The sequence below is a fragment of the Rhinatrema bivittatum genome, chromosome 2, assembly GCF_901001135.1.
Source record: "Rhinatrema bivittatum chromosome 2, aRhiBiv1.1, whole genome shotgun sequence".
Classification (NCBI taxonomy): Eukaryota; Metazoa; Chordata; class Amphibia; order Gymnophiona; family Rhinatrematidae; genus Rhinatrema; species Rhinatrema bivittatum.
In genome coordinates this window covers 142,803,297-142,823,031 of record NC_042616.1, presented here as the reverse complement: position 1 = coordinate 142,823,031, position 19,735 = coordinate 142,803,297, and the positions used below count along the sequence as shown (strand labels likewise).

The window sequence follows — 19,735 nt, the reverse complement described above, 5'->3', positions numbered from 1 at the left end:
TGGTTCTTCCAGAGATAGTTGAAGAAGGAAAGTGTACCATGGTTGTCTCGGCCAGGCTGGGGCAATAAGAATCAGTTGAGCTCTGTCCGCTATGCATTTTTGAATTGTTCTTGTTATCAGAGGTATGGGAGGAAAGGCGTATAGGAGGTCTGTCGACCAAGGAATGAGGAAAGCATCCTGAGCTATCCTGAGGTTGCAGAATTTGGGGACTTGTGCATTGATTTCCATTGCGAAGAGATCTATCGACGGGATTCCCCATCTCGTGAATACGTTTTGAGCTATATCTGAATTGAGTGTCCATTCGTGAGGATGAAAGATTTGACTTAACCTGTCCGCTCATGTGTTGGCCACTCCCGGAAGGTAAGTCGCTTGCAGATGAATGCAATGTTGATGAGCATGTTGGTAGATAATCAATGTCTCTTTGCAGAGGGACCAAGAACCAGACCCTCCTTGTTTGTTGATGTAAAACATTGCTGTCTGATTGTCCATGTAGATCATGACTCTGTGGCCCTTTAGGTAATCTTGAAAAACTTGTAGAGCCCTTCGGATCGCTCTGAGTTCCAACAAATTTCAGGCTTTGTTCTGCTAGTGACCATACCCTTTGCGTTTCGTAAATTTCGAGATGCGCTCCCCAACCCTTCTGCGATGCGTCTGTGGTTAGGACTGCATCATGAGTGGGGGGACGGAACAGTGCTCCCTTGGAGAGGGTGGATCGGAAAAGCCACCATGCTATGTCCTTCTTCATCTCAGATGTTAGTATTATTTCTTGTGTTAACGGTTGTGTGTGTTGTTTCCACTGACGTTTCAGTCCCCACTTTAGACGTCTCATATGTAGCCTGATGTTGGGAACTGTGAAATTGGCTGCCACCATGTGACACAATACTAACAATTGCCTCGCTGAGGGGGTTTGAGTGTTGTGCAGTTGATGCAGAAGCCGACGTAGTTGTAACCTTCTGTCCGATGGGAGGTATGCTCTACTCCACATGGTGTCCAGATATGCTCCTATAAACTGCAGTTGCTGTGTTGGCTGTAGATGTGATTTTTGAAAATTGATCACTAGTGTCAATAATTTCTGGACTCAAAGCTAGGGCAACAAGAACACTTCAAATCAGCAAGAGGTTTTTAAATTTAGTTTATTTGGCTTCTTAAAAGGCAAGTGTTCCTGTGAGATGCGATATGCCCTCTATCTGTAATAACTAGCATCTCAATGAATATATGACATGCCCTGACTTATATAATCAAAATACAGCACTACCGAAGTTTCCAGAATGAATGACGTGACTGCCCAAAGACTTATTTACAAAGATACATTATGCTGTTGTCATGACAATCTATCATGTATAGGAAATGCTTGTAAGGCCACCCCTCATTCAATTGTAAAAATCATACTCTCCACCTATCTTCCCTGACACACCCTCCCACCATAAAAGTTCCTTTATCACCCTGGCTTTGATGCACTGTGTTCTTCTGTTCTTTTCTTGATATTCTTTGTTGTGTAAACAAGTCGCAAGTCTGTGGCTTCAATAGGAGTTAGGCCTGAATTCCGTCGGTTGGCACCAGGATTTAATTAAAACTGTAACCTCAAAGGATCTTCTTTTCACCTGGTTTCTGTCCGTTGAAATTATGCATTTGTAAGACAAAAGCTTGCATCCTGGTTTCATGCAAACTAAGTTTCCTTGTATTATGAAGTAAATGTTACCATTGAATAGGTCTCTTCCTGTTGGTGCCAGTAATTCATGCTCAGAAAGACACTCAGAGTTCATTCACCTCTGACAGGCCACAGTACAGCAGAGGCGTCTGGGTATTTTTCCTTCCTAATATTGTGTATCTGATCAATCATATTCTTCACTAGGCCCAATGTTTGTAAGCATTGTATTACTCTGTGGAGATGATCGATCAGTATCTCCCGAGTCGAGGCTATTATGAGCCAGTCGTCCAGGTATGGAAAGATTGTTATACCCTGCTGTCTGAGATGAGCCACCACCACTACCATGCATTTGGTGAATACTCTGGGTGCAGCTGATAATCCAAAGGGGAGTACCTTGTACTGGTAGTGTTGATGTTTGTACTGAAAACATAGGTAACGCCAAGAGGATGGATGGATTGGAACGTGAGTGTATGCATCCTTCAGGTCGATGGAACACATCCAGTCATTGGGTTGTAGTAGAGGAAGAATTGACTTCAAGGATACCATTTTGAATTTCTCTTTGGTCAGGAAATTGTTGAGTTCCCGAAGGTCCAGGATGGGGCGTAGGCCACCTGATTTCTTTGGTATCAGGAAGTATGGGGAGTAAAATCCCGTGTTCTGCTGTTTCCGGGATAGAAGTGTGATGGCCTGCTGATTGTGCAGGCTTGTAATCTCTTGTACGAGTTGTAACTGAGATCTCTGAATCTTTATTGTGGGAAGGTAGGGTAATGGTGGTCGTGTTATGAATTGAAGTTGATAACCCTGACGTATTATTTCTAGTACCCATTGGTCAGAAGTAATCTGTTCCCACACTGGTAGACATGACTGGATTCTTCCTGGTAGCGTTAAGGTTTGTGGTGGTGGCTGTAAATCTAAAAAGACTGCGTTGGTTTAATCACAGGTGTCGGCTGTTGGGGCTGTTGTCTCTGATTACGGGGTTTACCCCTATGAGGAAGCTGGGTTTGTTGTTGCTGTTGTTGTGGTCTTTGATATGATGGGTGTGGTTGAGGCCGGAAAGCCTGGTAAGACCTATAAGGCCTGCGACCATAAGGAGGCCACATAAGCCGGTTGTGTTTGTAAAGATTGCATGACTATCGCATCTTCCTTTAGCTTACCCACCGTCTCTTGAAATCTGGTACCAAAAAGGTTATCTCCTGTACACGGTAGATTTGCAAGTTTCTCGTGCTGAAGGCTGAAGACCATAGCAGACTGAAAACAGAGGTCCAGGCAAACATGAGGAACCAGACAAAAACTGAAGACAAGGTCCAGAGAATGACAAGGAACCAGGAAGACCGAAGACAAGGACACTAAAGACCAGGATAGACCGCAAGCTGGAACAAGCTTTCTGAAGACCAGGAACAGGACTCAGGAACAAGGAACTCAGAAACTGAGAACTCTGGAATAAGACTCTAAAACCAAGAGGACTCTGAAGACTTAATCCAGCGAAGATGGACCCAGGACAAGACCACAGGATCAAGGACCACAGAAGACTATAAAAGACCAGGAACTGACAAAACCAGACAAGAAATCTTGCCAAGAGATCTTGCGAAGGCCCCAATGCAGAGACTGAAGAGCCTTTTTATAGGGCAACAAAAGATGATATCATCCAAGGGTGCCGCAGGTTTTTCCCATTGTGGGTTCTTTAAGAGAGGCAGAGACACGTGCTCACACACCTAGAGGACAGTGCAAGGGATGAATGTCTGTGGCATACCGCCGCATGGATGACCAGTGGCAATTTCTCATGCCACAAGAGGTGGCAGCATGGGTCCGGTGGCATTGGGATGAGTAAGGCCGCTTGCAGGATTGTTCTGCAAGTGGCGCAGCTGACAGATCATCAGATATGATCACCCTCAGATCCTGCTCTTATTTTATGCTTAGAAGAATTTCACTCCCTCTACTGTACCACTCCCTTATTTTTTTCAATCCAAATACAGTACTCTGCATTTTTTAGCATTAAATCTTAGCTGCCAGACCCTAGACCATTCCTTGAGCTTCATTAAATGCCTTCTCATATTTTTCAACACCTTCCTGATTGTCTACCCTATTGCAGATTTTGGTATTATTGTCAAAAATATAAATGTTCCCAACAATCCTTCCACAATGTCACTCACGAAAATGTTGAAAATAATTGACCAAGGACTGATCCCTCCAGTACACCACTAACAACAACATCTCCCTCCATGGAGTGAACTCCATTTACTACTATCCTTTTGTCGCCTCCTACACAACCAGTTTCTAAGCCAATCGGACACTTTAGGACCCTTATAATTATATTAATGCTTAAACACTTTGTGTCTGTACAAATGTAATCTGTATGTCACTTTACTGTGTATGTAGCATCATGTACATTGCTTAGTGCCTTTTTGACTTAGCGCTTAATACATTTTAATAAAGCTAAAAAGGAAAATTAGTTCTTACTTGATAATTTTCATTCCTGTAGTACCAAGGATCAGTCCAGACAGTAGGGTTATGTCTCCCTACCAGCAGGTGGAGTCAGAGGCCAAAGTTCTAAGCACCTCCCATATCCCAGGGTGCCTCCTGCGATCCTCCAGAATTTTGAATAACAAAGCAGAAACTCATGAAGAAGGATAATCAATGACTAGATCAACTATATATATGAATAGAACAAATACAAAACATGAAAAAAAATAATATAACAATATTCAGAGCTTCTTAAATCATTCATTGGAAAAATATAAAAAGGAAATAAACAATAATCAATAGTGGACTCTCCGGAAAAAAACTGGGCGGGCATCTGGACTGATCCTTGGTACTACAGGAATGAAAATTATCAGGTAAGAACTAATTTTCCTTTCCCTGTACGTACCAGGATCAGTCCAGACAGTAGGGATGTACCAAAGCTGCCCTAAATGGGGTGGGATCCGGAGAGTCCCGCCTTCAGCACACTACTACCGAAAGAGTCGACATCTGGAGCACGAATGTCTAAACGATAATGTTTGGTAAAAGTGTGCAAAAGATTTCCAAGTCGCCGCTCTACAAATTTCTTGAGGTGAAACACAATGACTCTCGGCCCAAGACGCCGCCTGAGAACGTATCGAATGCGCCTTGAGACCATCAGGAACTGGACGACCGTTACAAATGTATGCTGAAGCAATTGCTTCTTTCAACCACCGTGCAATGGTAGCTTTTGAAGCCTGATAGCCCTTTTTAGGACCGCTCCATAGAACAAAAAGGTGGTCCGAAAAACAAAAGGCATTAGTAATCTCTAAATAACGTAAAAGTACTCGGCGGACATCAAGTCTTTTTAAGTCTCGTGATTGAGAAGAAGATTTATCCAAATCTGGGAAAGCTGGCAATTCAACAGATTGATTGAAATGAAACAAGGAAACCACTTTGGGCAAAAAGGACGGTACTGTACGTAATGATATACCTGAATCAGAAATTCGTAAGAAAGGCTCACGGCAAGACAATGCCTGAATCTCTGAAATGCGCTGAACAGAACAAATTGACATGAGAAACACTGCCCTGAGCGTTAAGTCCTTCAAAGTTATTCGCTTAAGTGGTTCAAAAGGAGGAGCACAAAGACTACGAAGAACCAAATTCAGATTCCACGATGGACAGATAGCCCGGATTGGTGGTTTCAAATGTTTGGCTCCTTTGTGAAAACGGACAACATCCTGATGCATAGCAATAGACACACCATTCTCCTTACCTCTTAAACAGCCAATTGCCACAACTTGGACGCGGAGCAAATTATAAGCCAGACCCTTTTTTTTAAACCGTCTTGTAAGAAAGCCAAAATGTCTACGACTGTAGCTCTGCTCGGAGACAAGCCGGACTTACTACACCAAGCATCAAATACCTTCCATACTCTAACATAGGTGAGAGAAGTAGAAGGTTTTCTCGAACTAAGCATGGTGGTGATGACTGAGTCTGGATAGCCTCTCTTTTTTAATTGCCCTCTTTCATAAGCCAGGCCGCTAGACAAAAGTGAAACGCCTGGTCAAAATATACTGGACCCTGTCGAAGGAGGCTGTTGAGGTGGCCTAGGCGGACTGGACCGTCGATCGCTAAGTTGATGAGATCCACATACCATGGTCTGCGAGGCCATTCTGGAGCAACGAGAATCACCGGACCTTCGTGGTATTCTAATCGTCTCACAACTTTTCCTATTAGTGGCCATGGTGGAAACACATAGAGAAGGATGTCTTTGGGCCAAGGTGGAACCAAGGCATCCACCCCTTCCGCTCCATGTTCTCTCCTTCGACTGTAGAACCAAGCCGCTTTCGTATTGACACGGGTAGCCATCAGATCTAGCCTGGGTGTCCCCCACCTTTGAGTGAGAATGTTCATTGCCTCCCAGGAAAGTTCCCACTCTCTGGGATCTAGAATCTGACGACTGAGAAAGTCTGCTTGAACATTGTCTACTCCTGCTATGTGCGATGCCGCTAGCCAGCGTAGATGAGATTCGGCCCAGGTCATTAGCATGTCTGCTTCTATGGCGAAGGAGTGACTTTTCGTGCCGCCTTGCCTGTTGATGTACGCTACTGTCGTGGCATTGTCGGAGAGAACCCTCACCGACTGATGTTGAATAAGTGGTAGAAATCTGCAGAGAGCTAGTCGTACTGCTCTGGTTTCCAAAAGATTGATGGGCCACTTGGCTTGTGAAGCTGTCCACTGACCTTGTGTCGAATGTGACTGGCATACAGCTCCCCAACTGAAAAGGCTGGCATCTGTTGTCACTAATATCCACTGAGGAAGCTCCAGGTCCATTCCTTCCTGCAAGTGACGCGGTATCAACTACCAATTTAAACTGGACCGAGCCGGCTCCAGAAGGGGTAGAGGAAGATGAAACTCCTCTGACTTGGGGTCCCACCTGGAAAGCAATGCCCTTTGCAAAGGTCTTAGATGTGCAAAAGCCCAGGGGACCATGTCCAGAGTAGATGCCATAGAACCAAGAACCTGTAAATATTCCCATACCGTGGATAAATTTAGATCCAAAAGGCGACGGACTTGAGACATCAATTTGTTCATCCAGTCCTGTGGAAGAAAAACCTTTCCCACAGCCGTATCAAATCGTGCACCCAGAAACTGCAAAACTTGTGTCGGGACTAGATGACTTTTCTTGAAGTTGACTACCCAAACAAGTATATGAAGAAGATGCAGAACTTTTTGGATCGCTAGTTTGCAAAGAGTCTTTGACTTTGCTCGAATGAGCCAATCGTCGAGATAGGGATGAACCAATATCCCTTCTTGTCTGAGTGCTGCTGCAACTACCACCATTACCTTGGTAAATACTCGAGGCGCAGTTGCTAGACTGAACGGAAGAGCCAGAAACTGATAGTGTTCGCCCAACACCATGAAATGAAGATATCTCTGGTGGGATTCTTGAATTGGTATATGAAGATAAGCTTCTGACAGATCTAAAGAAGCCAAAAAATCGTTTTTGTGGACGGCCGCAATGACTGATCTCAAGGTCTCCATATGGAAACGAGGAACCCGAAGTGACTTGTTTACTTCCTTCAAGTCTAATATTGGACGAAATGTTCCTTCCTTTTTGGGAACAATGAAATAAATGGAGTAACGACCGGTTCGATATTGGGACAGAGGGACCGGAACAATAGCTCCTAAATCCTGCAACTGATGTAAGGTTTGACGAACAAGTTGCTGCTTTAGAAAAGAACCGCTTGGAGATACTAGAAAAAGATCCTTTAATGGGCAAGCAAAATCCAAAGCGTAGCCTTGTTTTATAATATTGAGGACCCAATTGTATGAGGTAATTTTGACCCATTCCCTGTGAAAATGTGAGAGACATCCTCCTATTTCTGGCACCAAGGAATGGGCCGGCGCACATTCATTGTGGGGTTTTGGAGGATGGAAAAGTTTGGGAGCTGTTAGAACGGAGATGCCGTCTCCCACGAAAGGAATGGGCCCATACCTGAGTCCTTGAAAGCTGTTGACGTGTAGAAAAAAGATGGAATCCTACCAGTTCGGAATCTTCTCTGGCCCCAAAAACGGCCTCTAAAGGTATTGAACGAACGATAGGAATGAGGTTTATCCTCAGGTAATTTATAAACTTTATTATCTCCCAAATCCTTAATGAGCTGCTCTAACTCTTTCCCGAAGAGTAATGATCCTTTAAAAGGAAAAGAACCCAAGCGAGATTTGGAAGTTGCATCAGCTGCCCAATGACGAAGCCAAAGAAGTCTCCTTGCAGAAACTGCAGAAGCCATAGAACGAGACGAGGTACGTAATAGGTCATATAATGCATCAGCAGTGTATGCTACTAATGATTCTAAACGATTGGCTTGCTCAAGTTCTGCTGACGGCAAATCCTGAGAGGTAAGTAATTGTTGTGGTGCTGAAATTGCCAGTTCCTCTAGTACAAAAGGAATAAGAGGATCTAACTCCTCTTTGTGAAACAATCACAATACTTGGGGATCATCACCTTCCACCAGCGCTGCTTCCATAACCTCCTCATCAATAGTATCAGCTGATGATCCCAGAAGTGGGTCTTGTAAGTCAGGATCCTGACCCATATTAATTAAATGTGACATAGATTCCTCTGCATGCTTAGGAATCTTAGCAGAGGGTGGCTGATTACCTTCTGTATCTGCTGTAGCCTCCAAATATGCCTTATGCATAAGCAAAATAAATTGTGAAGAAAATGGCTGCTTTAATACCCCCCACCCCGGGGGTAAAGAAGGTTGAATACTATCATTTTCGTTCAAACTAGAGTGTTCTGGGGCTAAAATAGGAGGTGATAAACATTCAATGTGCTCCCCTCCGTCCGACCGCGAGCCAACGCGATCGTCGTTTAAATTCAAAATAGCCGCCGCTGCCCCGAGATTCGGAGATGGGGCTGTAAGGAATGGGGCTGTAAGGAAATCAGCTGTGAAGCAGTAGAATTGCGCGTACGCGGCAACTGCCGTTTTCTGCCAGTAAGAGTCAGCTCTGATGGCCCTTCGCCGCCAGAAACGCAGCGAAAGCACAGACTGTCTCTGGAGAGCCGTGCTGCCGGCTCTCCACAGGCAGAACAGCGGTAACCGCGTGGCATAACAAAAAAAAAAAAATTAATAAGCAGCTCTGGAAAAAGAAAAAACCTGAAATAAATTTTGCTTGTGTCCTTCCCAATATTGAAATTTGCCTTGAACTTAACAGTTTGGTTTTTTTGTTTTTTTTAAACTGCTATACAGTTAATGGAGCTTTCTCTTCAGGGGAATGAAACCTCCCTGGAATTCAACAAAAAATCTCTAAGCTCCCTTCAGAGGCATATAAACTTCTCTGGCACTGAAAGGGGGAGGGACCGGCCCACCGGTAAATCCCCTCTTTGCCCGGGAATAATAAAAGTTTTCCGGGTGTCAAGGCCAACGGACACAGCTTCAAATTAATTCTAAATTCTTTTTTTTTAAACGTAAGAAGATCTAGTCAAAGATCAGCCAGGGACAAAAACTCCCTTCACTACAAATAAAGTTAAATTTACTCAGCTGACCAAAGTAACAGGACCGCAGTGGATGTCTTCCTTCACCTGCTGGAGTCAGAGGAATACTGGAGGATCGCAGGAGGTGCCCTGGGATATGGGAGGTGCTTAGAACTTTGGCCTCTGACTCCACCTGCTGGAAGGGAGACATAACCCTACTGTCTGGACTGATCCTGGTACGTACAGGGAAATAAAGATACCATGGGTTCACATTTTGGGGCAGATTTGTTCGCGCAACGCAGCGCAAACAAATCTACGCCCGATTTTATAACATGCGTGCGCACGCAAGGGGGTGCACAATTGTGCAACATGTGTGTGCCAAGCCACACAGCCTGCCTCCGTTCCCTCTGCCCCCCCCCCCCCCGCACCTTCCCCTCCCTACCCCTACCTAACCCGCCCCCCAGCCCTACCTAGAACCCCCCCTTACCTTTGTTGGGGAAGTTATGCCTGCCTCCCGGCAGGTGTAACTTACGTGTGCTGGCCGACGGCCGGCCCGCGATCCCGGGCACAGCAGCAAATGCAATAAGAGGATCATCACGTCCAAAACGTGCGTCCAAACTCACACGTAGCTAATAGAGCCCCTCACATGTAAATTCCATGTAGATGAGGCTATTAGCTATTGCTCCACGATGCAAAAAATCCCCGTGCATCCAAAGTGTACTTTTAAAACCGTCAAATTCAAATTTGCAGAGCAGGCATAAAGTCTTCCCGTGGATCAAGGGCTCAACTTAAAAACAAAAAAAAAACTGCCTTTCTGGGTTTCTTCCTACTTAGTATCATTGCGATACTAAATGAAGCAGTGAATAAATTAATATTAAGTGCTCTGTGTGTGCAGGTTACCAAAATGGACGCGATAATATTAAGTAGGAAAACCACAGAAAGCTTCATCACGCAAAAAAAAGTCGACGAAAAAAAAATTTCTGGGCTCACAATATACACCTACAATATACACATTCAGGGCCATGTATACTGTGTATGTGTATTGTACCAGTAAATTAGCTGCTGTGGGATAAAACGGATGCTCATAAATTGAGCGTCTGTTTTGCTAACCTGCACACACAGAGCACTTAATATTAATTTATTCACTGCTTTACTTACTGCAGATAGGAAAATTATGTTTCTTACCTGATAATTTTCGTTCCTGTAGTACCAAGGATCAGTCCAGACTGCTGGGTTATGCCTCCCCTCCAGCAGATGGAGTCAGAGAGAAAACTGAAAGCACCCCCTAGATATACTGGTGTGCCACCTGCCAGCCCTCAGTATAATGGATAACAAAGCAGAGAAAAAACTCCTCCGCGCACTTAGCCAATTAACCATGGCAACTGTCTAGATCAAGCAGTAACATTAAAAACAGTAAACGCCTGCAGAAAAACAAAGCGCAAAGAATTCCAACACTACGAAAACGCAATGCGCAAACTAAGCAAAGCACAAATATGAAAACATTACCTTCTAAAATGTAAAGACGGATAGTCCACTTACCGTGTTCAAGTGTTACAGCTCAGTGAGCAAAAAAGTGTCTCGAGTGGACTCCCTTGTGCACAAAATAGGGCGGGCGTCTGGACTGATCCTTGGTACTACAGGAACGAAAATTATCAGGTAAGAAACATAATTTTCCTTTCCCTGTACGTACCAGGATCAGTCCAGACTGCTGGGATGTACCCAAGCCGCCTTAAATGGGATGGGACCCCAAGAGTCCCGCTCGAATCACACTGCTGCCAAAAGAATCAGCCGACGGCCCACGAACATCTACTCGATAATGCCGAGCAAAGGTATGCAACGACTTCCAAGTGGCAGCCCTGCAAATCTCCTGGCTAGAGACCAGAGTACTCTCCGCCCAGGAAGACGCCTGTGAACGGAGAGAGTGGGCTTTAAGCCCGTCCGGAACGGACTTACCACACCCAATGTACGTGGACGCTATCGAGCTCTTCAGCCAGCGGGCAATAGTAGCTTTAGAGGCCTGTAAACCCTTTTTGGGCCCCTGCCACAACACAAACAGGTGATCCGACCGCCGAAAATCATTGGTGACCTCCAAATATTGCAAAAGCACTCGTCGAACATCCAGACGCTTCAAGTCGGCACCGTGAGAAGACTGCAGCTCCTTCTCCGAGAAAGACGGCAAGTCCACAGACTGATTAACGTGAAAAGCCGATACAACCTTAGGCAAGTACGAAGGAACCGTACGTAACGACACCCCGGAGTCAGAGATACGCAAGAACGGCTCCCTGCACGAGAGCGCCTGTAGCTCCGATACCCGACGTGCGGAAGCTATGGCCACTAAGAACACTGTCTTGAGGGTGAGATCCTTTAAGGAGGCTCGCCTCAGTGGGTCAAAGGGCGCGACTGTGAGGCCCTTGAGTACCAAATTCAAGCTCCAGGAAGGACAAGGGGCTCTGAGCAGAGGACGTAAGTTTCGAACACCGCGCAAGAATCTGGCCACATCCGGATGACATGCGAGAGAGGATCCTTCAATCTTTCTTCTCAAACAACCCAGAGCCGCCACCTGGACCCTCAGGGAACTGTAAGCTAAACCCTTCTTCAGACCATCCTGTAGAAAAGTAAGGATATCCGCTATCACCGCACGACGAGGCTGAACTTGGGCAGTCGCGCACCAGGAGTCAAACACTTTCCACACTCTGGCATAAGCAAGTGTGGTAGAAGGTCTCCGCGCGCGAAGCAAAGTAGAAATAACCGGTTCCGAATAACCTTTCTTTCTCAACCGCCTCCGTTCATAAGCCAAGCCGCCAGACAAAAGCGATCCGCTAGATCGAAAAATACTGGACCTTGACGAAGAAGGTTCGGAAGGTGGCCCAACCGTAAGGGCCCGTCCCTGGCGAGATTGACTAGGTCCGCAAACCATGGTCTTCTTGGCCACTCGGGAGCCACTAGAATCACTGGACCTTGATGGGATTCGAGACGTCTTAACACCTTGCCGACTAAGGGCCAGGGGGGAAACACATAGAGTAGGGTGTGACAAGGCCATGGAATCGCTAGCGCATCCACCCCCTCCGATCCGTGTTCTCGCCTCCGGCTGAAGAAATGCGCTGCCTTGGCGTTTAGCCGAGTTGCCATCAAGTCCAGTCGCGGCACTCCCCATCGCCGGGTGATGAGACTCATTGCCTGGTCCAAGAGCTCCCACTCCCCGGGATCCAAGTACTGACGACTGAGATAATCCGCTTGAACGTTGTCTACGCCTGCGATGTGAGTGGCCGCGATGCGAGCCAGGTAGCGTTCCGCCCAGGTCATTAACAAGGACGCTTCGACCGCCACCTGCTGACTTTTCGTGCCGCCCTGGCGATTTATATATGCTACCGTGGTTGCGTTGTCTGACAGGACTCGAACTGCCCGCCCCCGTACCATTGGCAGAAGCTGACGCAAGGCTAGTCGTACCGCCCTGGTTTCCAGACGATTGATGGACCAAGAAGCTTGACGAGGGGTCCACGACCCTTGCACCGCTCGTGATTGACAGACTGCTCCCCAGCCGGTCAGACTGGCATCCGTCGTCACTATGATCCAGGGGGGGGGGGGCTCGAGGTCCACTCCTTGCAAAAGATTGTCCGGGACCAACCACCACGCTAAGCTGGACCGCGCCGGCTCCAACAGCAGCAACTGCACTCCGTAATCCTCGGATTTCTGGTCCCAGCGAGAAAGGAGAGCCCTTTGCAACGGCCGCATATGAGCAAAAGCCCACGGCACCATCTCCAGAGTAGACACCATATGTCCAATGACTTGCAAATAATCCCAGGCCGTGGGCAACGGGAGATCCAGAAGTCTCTGTACCTGAAACATCAGATGCTCCATTCTCTGCCGAGTCAGGAATACCTTGCCTACCAAGGTATCGAAACGTGCTCCCAAAAATTCTAACTGTTGACTCGGAAGCAGCTGGCTCTTGGCAAAGTTGACCACCCAGCCTAGCGACTGAAGTTGCTGTATCACCAACTGGACTGCCCGGTTGCACTCGCTCTCCGATTTCGCCCGGATGAGCCAATCGTCCAGGTAGGGATGCACCAATATTCCTTGACGTCGCAGGAAAGCTGCGACTACCACAAGAACCTTGGTAAACACTCTCGGAGCCGTAGCTAGGCCGAATGGAAGGGCGCAAAACTGGTAGTGTTCTCCCAACACCATGAATCTCAGATATCTCTGATGACGTTCCCGGATTCCGATGTGGAGATACGCCTCGGCTAGATCCAAAGAAGCCAAAAATTCTCCCTTGTGGACGGCCGCAATAACAGACCTTAGAGTTTCCATACGAAACTGGGGAACGCGCAAGGCCTTGTTTACTCGCTTCAAATCCAGAATAGGACGGAACGTACCTTCCTTCTTTGGGACTAGGAAGTAAATGGAATAGCGGCCCGTTCTCGCCTCGTCCGAGGGAACGGGTAGCACTGCTCCGAGGGCCCGTAGGTGGTTTACCGTTTGCGTGATAACCAGTTGCTTTTCTTGAGGCCCGCAAGGAGATATCATAAAAAAGTCCCAGAGGGGCCGAGCAAAGTCCAACTCGTAACCGTAACGTACCACGTCGAGGACCCACTGATCTGACGTGATTTTGACCCACTCCTCCAAAAACAGGGACAAACGACCTCCGATTCGGGGGAAGGAGGAATGGGTCAGCGCGCCTTCATTGCGAGGGTTTCCCGGCGGGCAATTGCTGGGAGGATCCCAATCGCTGCGGTCGCCTGCCTCGAAAGGAAGGAGACCACGATTGAGACCTCGGGCCTTGCTGTTTCTGGGAAAAGGAGCCACCCCTACCGTAGCGAAATCTGCGCTGCCCTCGGAACCGGGATCGCACATTCCCGAAAGGTCGAAACTGACGGGGCTTGTCCTCCGGCAATTTATATACCTTATTATCCCCCAGGTCCTTGATGAGTTGATCCAATTCCTCACCAAACAATAACTTCCCCTTAAAGGGGAAAGCGGCTAGACGTGACTTGGAGGAGGCATCTGCCGACCAACGGCGAAGCCAAAGTAACCTCCGAGCAGCGACCGCCGAAGACATAGTACGGGCAGAGGTTCTTAACAGATCATACAAGGCGTCCGCTGTGTAAGCGACCGCCGCTTCCACACAGTTGGCCTGCTCCGCCTCGGCGGGCGGGAGCTCCTGTGTGGTAAGCAATTGCTGAACCCAGCGGAGAGTAGCTCTCTGCACCATACTGATACAAGCCGCCGCACGGACACCCAGGGCCGCTATTTCGAAAATGCGCTTCAAAAGCACCTCTAACTTTCTATCTTGAAGATCTTTTAAGGCTACTCCCCCCGTGACCGGAATGGTAGTATGTTTAACCACCGCGGTGACCGCCGAATCCACGGCAGGAACCTTAAAAGTCTCCAAAGAATGTGAGGGCAGGGGATATAACTTATTCATTGCCCTGCTAACATGCAGGGATGCCTCTGGGACCTCCCATTCCTTAGATACAAGCTGTACCACCTTGGGATGTAAGGGAAAAGTTCGCGGGGGGCCCTCAGACCCGCCATCGCTACATCCCCTGTAGATGTATCTGCGTCCTGCTGCGGCGCGGGGATCTCTAATTCCTTCAGCACATGCTGGATGAGAAAGTTAAGCTCATCCTTGCCAAACAGGCGCAAAACTTCGGGGTCATCCCCTTCTAGAGCCTCCTGTGCGTCCGAGAGCTCTGCCCCCGCGGCATCCGGAGAGCCCTGGGAGAAATCAAGGGCTCCCGGCGCACCCGTACCCCCTACAGGTACATTTCCGGCTCCTACAGAAGTCCCCGCTTTTCCAGGAACCCCAGCTTTGTCTGTGATAGGGGACACCCTAGAAACCTTCGCGGGAGGGGGTTCATCCGGATCCCAGCCTGCCTCTGCCTCTAAAAATGCCTGGTGCATTAAAAGAACAAATTTAGATGAAAAGGGAACTCTCCTTTTATTGGAACCCGTGGGGGGAGTGGCTTGAGGACCATCGGGGTCAGCCCCACTGTGCGGGCTTAAGGCAGGCGGCGAGAGAGGAAAGGAATCCCCATCCTCTGATTGCAAATCCGCAGGCTGCCGCATGGTCAAAATGGCCGCCGGCTCCCTCTCACAGGGAGGCGGGGCTGACGACCGCGCGGCAGCCAGTCTCCCCTGCCTTGCCGAAGAAGAAGCTAAAGTGCCGCTGCGGGCAGCGCTCGGCCCCTGGGAGGGTCCCTCGCCCCCGGGAATACAACGGAAGCAGAGGCCCTCCCTGGAGAGTCGCGCCCCCGCCCTACCACAGGCCGTGCAGGCCGAAGACCGCGGCATTCGGAGAGCAGGGAGAAAAAAACGCGCCAAAGGTAAGTGCTCTACAAGCGCGCCAAAATCGCCGGGTGAACTAAAATCCACCCCCTCCGGAGTCCCTGGTGTGCGCGGCAGGCTAGGGCTTACGAATTTAGCACAGCCTGTCGCCAACAGGACTTAAGTGTTCGCGAAGGTTTGTTTTGTTTTTTTTTTTGTAAAGAGCCCTCTTCAGCTGGTATAGCACTGGTAGAATACACTCCTAAGGAGGGGGGGGGGGGGGAGGGTGACCGGCCCACCGGTAAACTCTCCCCCAAGACCAAGGGACACGTAATCCGGGTAAAGAGGGAGAGCCAAGCTCTCCACGCCTGCCTTAATAATTAGTGAAAGCCCAATAGAACACCTACTGACAATTTAGTAACTTAAATAAGTATTTTCTTTTTTTTTCTAAACTAGAGAGAACAAAGTCTCCCCCTGCATTGATCTAGACAGTTTGGAAAATTTAATTAGTAAAATAGAAGAAAACACCTGATAGGAAATTTAGTCAGAACAGGACCGCAGGTTATGTCTCCCGATCTGCTGGAGTCAGAGGAAATACTGAGGGCTGGCAGGTGGCACACCAGTATATCTAGGGGGTGCTTTCAGTTTTCTCTCTGACTCCATCTGCTGGAGGGGAGGCATAACCCAGCAGTCTGGACTGATCCTGGTGCGTACAGGGAATGGTCCATTCACTGTCAAATGTCATTGAAAGGACCACTCCCCTTTCAGAAGGCTATCCTGAAAGGGGATTGGTCCTTTCACTGACACCTGTCAGTGAAAAGGACCAATCGGAAACAGCCCAGCCGGGAAGAGAGCTCTGGCCTAGCTGCTGTGAATGCACAGCCACTTCTCCTGGGTGCCCAATGCAGAGAGCCAGGGAAGCACAACTTATCCATTGCGCATTCCTTTTAGAGAGACAGCTCATTTGCAGATTGCATCGAGTGACCAGGAGAGGTGGATGTCCGCACATTCAAATAAACAGGTGTCCACTTTGGATGCACATTTTTTACATGCACGATATTGAAATGGCCTGAAAGTTTCTAAACAGATCACAGGGGAACAGAGAAGACAAGCAGTGGAGGGAGGTGCTACAGATCATAGAAGGGGGAGAAAAGGACATAAGGGAAGAAAGGTCAAGAGAAAGAAAAAAAGAGGGAAGGCAGACCGCAGGAATGGAGGAAAGGGATAGGAGAATAGATAGGCATAGCACTTTTGGAGGGGAGAAACAGGTGGAAAACAGACTATGATGGGGAAAGGAAGAAAACAGTTAAGGAGCTGAGACTGGGGGACAAGGCAAGCAATTAATTTGGGGAAGAGGGGAGAGATGCTAGGCTGAGGATAAGAACAGAGGTTGTAAAACAAACTGGGGTGAGACAGAAGAGATCTTTAATTAAGCAGAAAGGGAATAAAGGCTGAAAGACAGGCAGGTTGTCATAAATGGAGACAGATCCTTGTGAGAAGAAAGGAAAAGGACAGGTTAAGGGTAATGAGAGTACAGGTTGAAACAGGGTTAGAAAAAGAAGATATGGGAGTAAGGCATTTTGCTGATTTTACTAAAGAATCTGAGAAAGAGGAGACAGTACGCTGATACAACAGTGACTGACCGCCTGCTGAGCCTGGCTGAGCGTTTAGCTGACTTATGATGACTGATTGATAGCTCACTGAACCTCAGTAGCCTGTGACAGTTACTGTGACTGACAGCTCTCTGATTCCTTTCACATGTTTAGCTGGCCTTTGACAATGACTATGATTGGCCACCCAGTGAATCTCACCATATTTAGCTGGCCCACTTTGTGCCTGTGATTGATAGCCCACTAAATCCGATAGATTTGTTAGCTGGACCATGTCTGCCTCATTTATTTAGAGTTGAGTTTTTTGCAGTGGGAGATTTCATTCTCCCAATTTTTCTAGATAAAAACATTTTCATGTCCCCAGTGGGAGTCAGGTGGCAGGGTATTATTAACACCCCTATATTCTACAGGCTCTTCATATCAGTCAAAAGGCCAAGAAGAGATCATCCTCTGTTCATGACTCAGATCTTATTTATTCTTAGGCAATTTATTTAGAGCTGATTATATAACATTTTTTTCCTGCACAGACTAGTTTCATACTAATAACATATACAAATCCTAACTCCTACACTTGTAAAAATGGGCACTTAAATGTGATGTGCCATTTTAATAAAGTTCATTATTTGGTAGCTCTATACAATTTACTTGTAGATTTTGGGTTCACCAAAATAGTTTTTGTTAACATGCACTGCTGCAATAACATTTAAATATTACAGAGGATAGTGATGATTGTTATGCTAAATCCAGTCAGCGCGATTAAAAAAAATAGGTATAAAGCTCTGAAACAGATTTACCTTTCCCAGGACGTGCATCAGATTAGTCACTTCCTTTATTTCCAATATTTCACTGCTATCTGTTTGAGTTGCATGATCTGCTGAAAAGAAGCCCACTCTTAACTGATCTGCTATGGAAGGCCTAGAGGGAATCAAAAGTATATGTGCAGTTGTCATATTTAAGATCAAAGTGTTGATTCCATATTATATTCAAGCAAACATTGTGTAGCCTGTGCCATGTTCTATATTACTGCAAATTAAAATATTTAACCCACATATTATTCTTGTATTTATTTCAGCTATTTTCTACAATTTTTCTAACTTCTGTTCAAGTCACACTTGTGAAGAATAAAGCAAAAGTATTAGCAATATTTTTATTCAGTTAGCATAATTATCTCCTCCAAAAATAAGCATACTTAACAGTCTTGATGAGATATCATGTGATCTATCACATGCAGGTCAGTAGGAGCCACTACCAAGCTCTAGAGCAGAGGTTCCCAACCTTTTTGGAAGCATGGACCTCTTTTCTAGTTCCAGAATTTTCACAGACCCTCACATGCTTCTCTTTCATTTTTACCTGCAATTATTTTCTATATATAGAAAAGTTATTCATAATATATAAAACTCATTCATAATATGGTATATAAAACTTATTAAATAATGCTTACTGATCTAAATTGAATACATATAATTGCAAAGCACAGCAGTAAATGTGGAAGAATGTACTCATAATCAGTAACTTATGTAGTAGCTACAGGTACCCACAGAGCTGGTGTTGCGGTCTCAGCCACCGCTGCGCCGCCTGAGCCCTTACCTTCCCTCCTGGGTCCGGGGCCTTGCCGCGATCCACGCGATTCGGGGTCGGCCAGGCCGCGTGGTAATGGCCTCCCCGCGTGTGAGACGCCGTCAGCTCCGCGGGACTCCTCCCCCTCGGGGGAACGCGCACGCGCGAGGGCTGGGTTTTTCACGGTCCAGCACCCGGATGTGCTGGACCGCCCCCCCCAGTGACGTCAGCTACAGCGGGCTGTTTAAACCGGCGTCAGTCCCCAGGAAGTTGCCTTGCAACGTGGTCACCTTGTGAAGAGTTGCCGTTCCTGGATTCCCTGTTCCTGCTTGCCAGTACCAGTGTTTCTGCGTTCTTCTGCCTGCCTGCCTGTGACCCGGATTGGACCTGACCTTGCCTCTGTCTGCTGCCTGCCTGTGACCCGGATTGGACCTGACCTTGCCTCTGTCTGCTGCCTGCCTGTGACCCGGATTGGACCTGACCTTGCCCTTGCCTGCTGCCTGCCCGGACCCCGGACTGTCTCCTCGTTTTGACTCCTGCTGCCTGCCTAGACACCGGATCGACTACCCGTGACTTCCGCTCCTACTTCGACCTCGGACTGATTCTTCTAGCCAGCAGTTCACCTAAGTCCCAGCGGTCCGGGTCCCTACGGGCTCCTCCCGGGGGGACCTCGGACTTCCAGGGCGAAGACACCTAAGCCCTAGCGACCCGGGCGCCAACGGCTCCTCCGGGGGCGTTTCGGGTTTCCAGGTGAAGATCAGTCCTTGCCTGGCGGTCTGCCTCCCGACTGTCCTCAACGGTCGGCCCAAGGATCCACCCTTTAATCTCAACAGCTGGATCTGGAGCAACTGGGGAAATGGACTGGTAGAGGAAGATAGAGAGAAAGAGTGACTGGCAGGGTGGGAGAGAGAAAGACAGACTGGCAGAGATGGACTAGAGGAGAGAGAGAGAGACTGGTGGGGGACTGGAGGGAGAGTGAGAGAGACAGACTGATGGGATGGAGTGGTGGAGAGAAAGAGACAGAGCAACTAGTGGGGCTGGACTGCTGTATGGTGAAAAAGAGACTGACTGGCAGGATGGACTGGTGGAGAGAGAGGGGGGGACTGTGGATCAAAGACAGAGACTGAAAGACTGATGGGGAAGGGCAAAAGAGGGATGTCTGAGACATGCCCACATCACAAAAAAGGAGATGTGGAGAGAGGTTTGGTGCACATATTTCCCTCCCAGCTTCCACCC

The 19,735-nt window shown here is 47.6% G+C and overlaps 1 protein-coding gene across 1 annotated transcript in view; it reads right to left on the bottom strand.

The window, feature by feature from the left end:
• Positions 1-19,735, bottom strand: part of C2H10orf67 (chromosome 2 C10orf67 homolog) — a 78,217-nt gene that overhangs the window by 41,264 nt on the left and 17,218 nt on the right. Inside the window, exon 2 of the mRNA XM_029588701.1 lies at positions 17,737-17,857. Within this exon, the coding sequence (XP_029444561.1) occupies positions 17,737-17,857 (121 nt within the window). The remainder of the gene's footprint in view (positions 1-17,736; positions 17,858-19,735) is intronic.